The following is a 5,823-nucleotide window of genomic DNA, read 5'->3' as shown; positions in this document are numbered from 1 at the left end:
TGTTTTTCGTCTCGATCTGAATTTCCTGATATAAATAACGGGTAAAATGCATCTGATTCTGAAAAATTCGCCAAATCAAATCCTGACCAATTATTGTTGTCGATTCTAATTATTCGACCCTTTGATTCTCTCTTAAAATTGTGATTTAAAATATCTTCCATTTCCTTTAAGAAAAAGAGAGAGAAAAAGGAAATAAAAAAGGAATATCCCGTCGCCAGCCCTATCCCTACCGCCGCTCCTGGGGCTGATTTTTATTGCCGCCGCTGGCTTATCTCCAGCGCACGCACGAAGAAAATCCCGCCGCCCTCCACTTAGATTTTTCCAGCGACGCTGTCTTCTTCCCCTGTTGCGCGCCGTGGAGCTCCCACACGCGTTTCTTCCCCTGCCGAAGCCCTCCCATGGCGCCCGGCTCTGCTTGCCCGTGGCCGTCGTTCCTAGGATCAGCCTCCATCTCCAGTTCGTCTCTCTCCCTGCGCGCTTTCCCAGACGCGCGCCTAGCTCCTCGCGCGGGTCTCTGGTGCTCAGCAGCCCAGCTCCCTCTGCTCGCGACGCACGCCCAGCCTCTCCCAAGAACTCGAGTTCCTCTGCTTTTTCCCCAACCGCGCGCGGTACTTCTCCTCTGCTCGCTCGTCGCCATGGCGATGGCCACCGAGCTCCCTTGTCGTGGCTTCCTGCTTCCTCGTCGCGCGCGTAGCGTTCCGTCGTTCCCTGCCGTGACCCCGTCGTGGTGCTTCCTCGCGCGCAGCTCACCCCAACTCCCATTCGTAGTGGTCGCCAGTCGTCGACCTAGCTCGGATTCCATTTCGCCAACACCTGCTCCTAGTCGACGCTTGCTCGGATTCGCGTCCCTGCGCCCAGCCAAGTTCACCCCTGCGTGCAGCCGTGGGTTTCTCTGCACAGCGTTCCTGCTCCCCGGCCTCTGTCGTGCTCGACAGCATGTAATTCATGTCGAAGCAGCAGCTTCGATCCCTTGCGTCATGCTCACCAGATCGAGTCTCACGTCGTCGATCTGTGCCATTATATTTGGCTATCGGTTTCGCCGGTTGTCGATTTTCCTATTCGCTATGGTCATCACGACAATTGTTCCTATCCGAGCTAGCCTCGCTCGCCAGCCGTCACGCCATCTTTACCTGTTAGGCCGTGCGTTGCCGCGTTCACTTCGTTGTGTTGCCGCGTTCACTTCGTTGTGTCATCGTGAACTTGTCGACATACTGTTGTGGTACCTGGATCGCGCTTGCTGTTGGGCCTATGCTTCGTCGCCGAAGGTCTTCTAGGAAGAAGCGACCTTCGGCTGAAGCTGTTTGTGTAAGATGGCCGAAGGTCCCTCTTCATGAAGCTTCGGTATCACAAACCGACTTAAAGATAGAATAACCTTTTGGTCCATAAAGGTCTGAGTCAATGTTGTAAACTTTCATAAGGGACATACTTGTAATCTCTCACAGGCTGCGCCCTGTGCCTATAAATAGTGAACAGTATTCCTTTACTGTTCACGTATTCCTGTATCTGCAATCGCATCATTCGGAAACCAATCTTTGCCAAGGCAGAGGTATAACTGTATTCAATAATTAAATATACTGAGTAAATGCAATGTGGTTCGTTTATGATTCGTTTACCTTTGATACTCTATACTTTATGTTATTTTATACAATCTATTAAACTACAATTACGAAGATTTAATCTTCGTAATCGTATTGTCATTAACCTTCGTCCAAGGTCCATTAATCCCCAAAGGAATAATCCTTCGTTGGACGAAGGACATTTAACATTTAACACTCTATGTTGCCTTGTTCTTAATTCATAGCATTTGAGAACAAGTCCCCAACATTGGCACCCACCTCCGGTGAACTCACTTCCACTTCTCGAACTGATGGCTTCGTTCAATGACCAAGCTGGAGCTGCTTCGGACCCGAAGCTGGTGCTCCCGATCACAGGTGGTTCGTCCTCAGAACCAGCTAACAAGAAACAAAAGAAGGAAGCACAGAGAAGGGTACAGCATGTTGGGGTGCAAGGACCCTTCATCAAGTCAAGATGGTCTCACATTCCCATTACCTTCTCCCAAGAGGATCTTCATCTCAAGGATTACCCACACAATGATGCCATGGTTATCTCTTGTGTTATCAAAGGATTTCTGGTCTATAATGTCTTGGTCGACACAGGCAGTGCAACTGATATCATATTTGCTAAGGCCTTCAGACAAATGCAAGAGCCAGAAGATAAGATTCATGATGCTACACATCCTCTCTGTGGCTTCGGAGGGAGACAGATTGTAGCATTGGGCAAGATCACCATGTCAGTAACCTTCGGGTTCATCAACAACACTAGAACTGAGCAAGTTGTGTTTGACATTGTTGACATGGAATACCCTTACAATGCAATTATTGGTCGTGGCACCCTCAATGCTTTCGAAGCAATTCTTCATCCTGCCTATCTTTGCATGAAGATACCTTCGGATCAAGGACCCATCGCTATACATGGAAGTCAGGAAGCTGCCAGAAAGGCCGAAGGTAATTGGACTGACTCAAAAGCAATCCATAACATAGATGGAGCTGAAGCTTGTGAACAGTACAAATTCAGAAGGGAGAAAGCAGCTTCAGCAGATCAGCCGAAGCCTATGCTCTTATGTGAGGACATAGCAGAGCAGAAGGTGCTGTTAGGCTCTCAATTATCCGAAGAGCAGGAGAAAACCTTGATAAGGTTTTTGTTCAACAACAAAGATGTTTTTGCATGGTCAGCTAATGATCTCTGCGGAGTAAATAGGGATGTTATTGAACATTCGCTTAATGTTGATCCATCCTTCAGAGCCAGAAAACAGAGGCTTCGGAAAATGTCAGATGATAAGGCCGAAGGTGCTCGTAACGAAGTCAAAAGACTCCTCAGTGCAGGAGTCATCAGAGAAGTAAAGTACCCAGAATGGCTAGCTAATACCGTTATGGTAAAAAAGGCTAATGGCAAGTGGCGAATGTGTATTGATTTTACAGATCTTAACAAGGCTTGTCCGAAGGATGAATTCCCATTGCCAAGGATAGACTCTTTAGTTGATGCAGCAGCTTCTTCAGAGCTCATGAGTCTGTTAGACTGTTATTCAGGCTATCATCAAATTTGGATGAAGAAGGAAGATGAGCCAAAGACTAGCTTCATAACTCCTAGTGGCACATATTGTTATCTTCGGATGCCTGAGGGGCTCAAAAACGCTGGAGGAAGTTTCAGCAGAATGACTGCGAAAGTTCTCCAGTCTCAGATAGGCAGAAATGTGCTAACTTATGTTGATGACATCATTGTCAAAAGCACGAAGCAGGAGAATCATATTGCTGACTTGCAGGAGACCTTCGCCAGTTTCAGACAAGCTGGTTTAAAGTTGAATCCAGAAAAATGCGTCTTCGGAGTAAAGAAGGGGAAATTTCTAGGATGCTTGGTTTCAACAAAGGGAATTGAAGCCAATCCAAGTAAGATTGAAGCTATACTTCGGATGGAGCCACCAACTACAAAAAAGGGGGCTCAAAGATTGACAGGAAGGTTGGCATCTCTCAATAGATTCATATCCAGATCAGCAGAGAGAAACTTACCATTCTTCGAAGTGCTGAAGTCAGCCGAAGTCTTTCAATGGGGACCAATCCAGCAGAAGGCCTTCGAAGACCTGAAGCAGTATTTAATAGATCTAACAGCATTAACTCCACCTGAGCCAGGGGCTCCTTTATTATTATATGTGGCAGCTTCGCACTCAGCGGTAAGTGCAGCACTTGTCCAGGAGAAGCTTGATGGCCAAGCCAGGAAACAGGTCCCAGTATATTTTGTATCTGAAGTTCTCAGTATATCAAAGAAAAACTACACAGAATTAGAGAAGGTGTTATATGCTGTTTTGATGGCATCCAGAAAGCTTCGGCATTATTTTCAAGCTTACAACATAATCGTTCCTTCTTCACAACCTCTGAAGGATATTATGAGGAACCGAGAAGCTACTGGAAGGATTGGAAAATGGGCTGCAGAGCTCAATGAATTTTGTATTGAATATGTTCATAGATCTTCGATTCAGTCCCAGGCGTTAGCAGACTTCATTGCTGACTGGACGCCAGGGGCTCAGGAGGAAGAAGCAAATAAAGACGCCGAAGCATGGATAGTGTTTTGTGATGGATCTTGGGGAACCTTCGGAGCAGGAGCGGCTGCTGTGTTGGTTTCACCTTCCAAGGTCAAAACTTGTTATGCGGCAAAGCTTGATTTTAGTTGCACAAATAACATTGCCGAGTACGAAGCCTTGCTTCTAGGTCTTCGGAAGCTAAAGGCAATGGGAATCAGAAGGGCTATACTCAAAACTGATTCCCAGGTTGTTTCGGGTCATATTGACAAGAGTTGCAAGGCTAAGGATCCGAAGCTTGAAAAATATCTGGATATGGTTCGAAGAGTTGAAGCTTCCTTCGAAGGATTTTCTGTCAAAAATATCCCTCGAGGACAAAATGAGCATGCTGATTTGTTAGCTAAGTCAGCAGCACAGGGGCTGCCTTTACCTTCGGATGTATTCTTCGAAACAATAAAAGCACCTTCGGTGGAACTTCTTGAAAGGGCAGTCCTCAGTATATCTCCTGTGTATAGCGAAGATTGGAGAACTGAGATCATCTCTTATCTTCAGGGAAAATTCCTTTCAGATGACGAAGCTTATAACAGGAGGATAGAGGCAAGAGCTCGTCCATATGTCATGATAGAAGGGGAGTTGTACAAGCATGGAGTTTGTGCTCCGCTACTCAAGTGTTTATCCAGAACCGAAGGTATAGAGTTGATGAAAGAGATACATGCAGGCCTGTGTGGATCTCACATTGGGTCTAGGCCGTTACTTGGAAAAATTTTCCGCCAAGGGTTTTATTGGCCGAAGGCAGCTTCGGATGCAGCGGATTTAGTTCAAAAGTGCGAAGGTTGTCAGAGATGTGCACGAGATCAAAAACAACCTTCGTCCTTAACACAGCTCATACAACCCGTTTGGCCATTGCAAAGGTGGGGCCTTGATTTGTTAGGTCCGTTACCACCGGCCCAAGGGAACCTAAGATATGTTGTAGTGGTGGTGGAGTATTTTTCTAAATGGATTGAGGCAAAGCCTTTAGCCACAATAACTTCGGCCACCGTCCAAAAGTTTTTCTGGCAAAATATTGTTTGTCGGTTCGGGGTACCAAAGGCTATTACTGTGGATAATGGAACACAGTTTGACTCCGAAGCTTTTAGGGATTTCTGTGATCAAATTGGTACGAAGATCCATTTTGCATCAGTCAGACATCCGGAGTCAAATGGACTCGTTGAAAGAGCCAATGGCATCATAATGACAGGAATAATGAAGTTAATCTTCAATCAACCCAGGGGAAAATGGCCAGATCAGTTAACCAAAGTGGTGTGGAGCCACAATACAACAATATCAAGGTCTACAGGCTTTACTCCATTCAAGTTATTATTCGGTGACGAAGCAATAACTCCGGAGGAAGCTAAAACCGGATCAATAAGGGTAATAGCTTCGGCAGAATCAGGTCCGAAGCTGCTTATTCTGTGGAAAAAGATGCTTTAGAAGGGATCAGGCTGCAAGCCGTGGAGAACATTAATAAATATCAAGCCGAAACAATTAAATGGCGAGATAGAAAGGTTCGGTTAAAGAATATTGAGCCAGGACACTTGGTGCTTCGGAGAGTGGCCAACCCAGAAACAGTGGGCAAGTTGCAGTTAAAATGGGATGGACCTTTCTTAGTAGCATCTTCGTCAAGACCCGGTTCATACAGACTGAAGGATATGGATGGCAACGACGTTCCTAGGTCTTGGAATGCGGATGAGCTTCGGCGACATTATGTATAACTC

The 5,823-nt window shown here is 46.1% G+C and overlaps 1 protein-coding gene across 1 annotated transcript; it reads left to right on the top strand.

Annotated features, from left to right (window-relative positions):
- Positions 1-310: 310 nt before the first annotated feature.
- Positions 311-1,563, top strand: LOC100191790 (uncharacterized). Its single transcript, NM_001137215.1, has one exon. The coding sequence runs from the start codon at positions 399-401 to the stop codon at positions 1,272-1,274; it is 876 nt and encodes a 291-aa protein (NP_001130687.1). The 5' UTR covers positions 311-398; the 3' UTR covers positions 1,275-1,563.
- Positions 1,564-5,823: the final 4,260 nt, after the last annotated feature.

This window comes from Zea mays, chromosome 6 (assembly GCF_902167145.1).
Source record: "Zea mays cultivar B73 chromosome 6, Zm-B73-REFERENCE-NAM-5.0, whole genome shotgun sequence".
Classification (NCBI taxonomy): domain Eukaryota; kingdom Viridiplantae; phylum Streptophyta; class Magnoliopsida; order Poales; family Poaceae; genus Zea; species Zea mays.
Note: the sequence above shows the minus strand (reverse complement) of the source record. Positions and strands in the feature narration are given on the sequence as shown.

Bases quoted from the DNA above. Each gene is read 5' to 3' on its own strand.
- LOC100191790 (NM_001137215.1), top strand. From the start codon at position 399: ATGGCGCCCGGCTCTGCTTGCCCGTGGCCGTCGTTCCTAGGATCAGCC.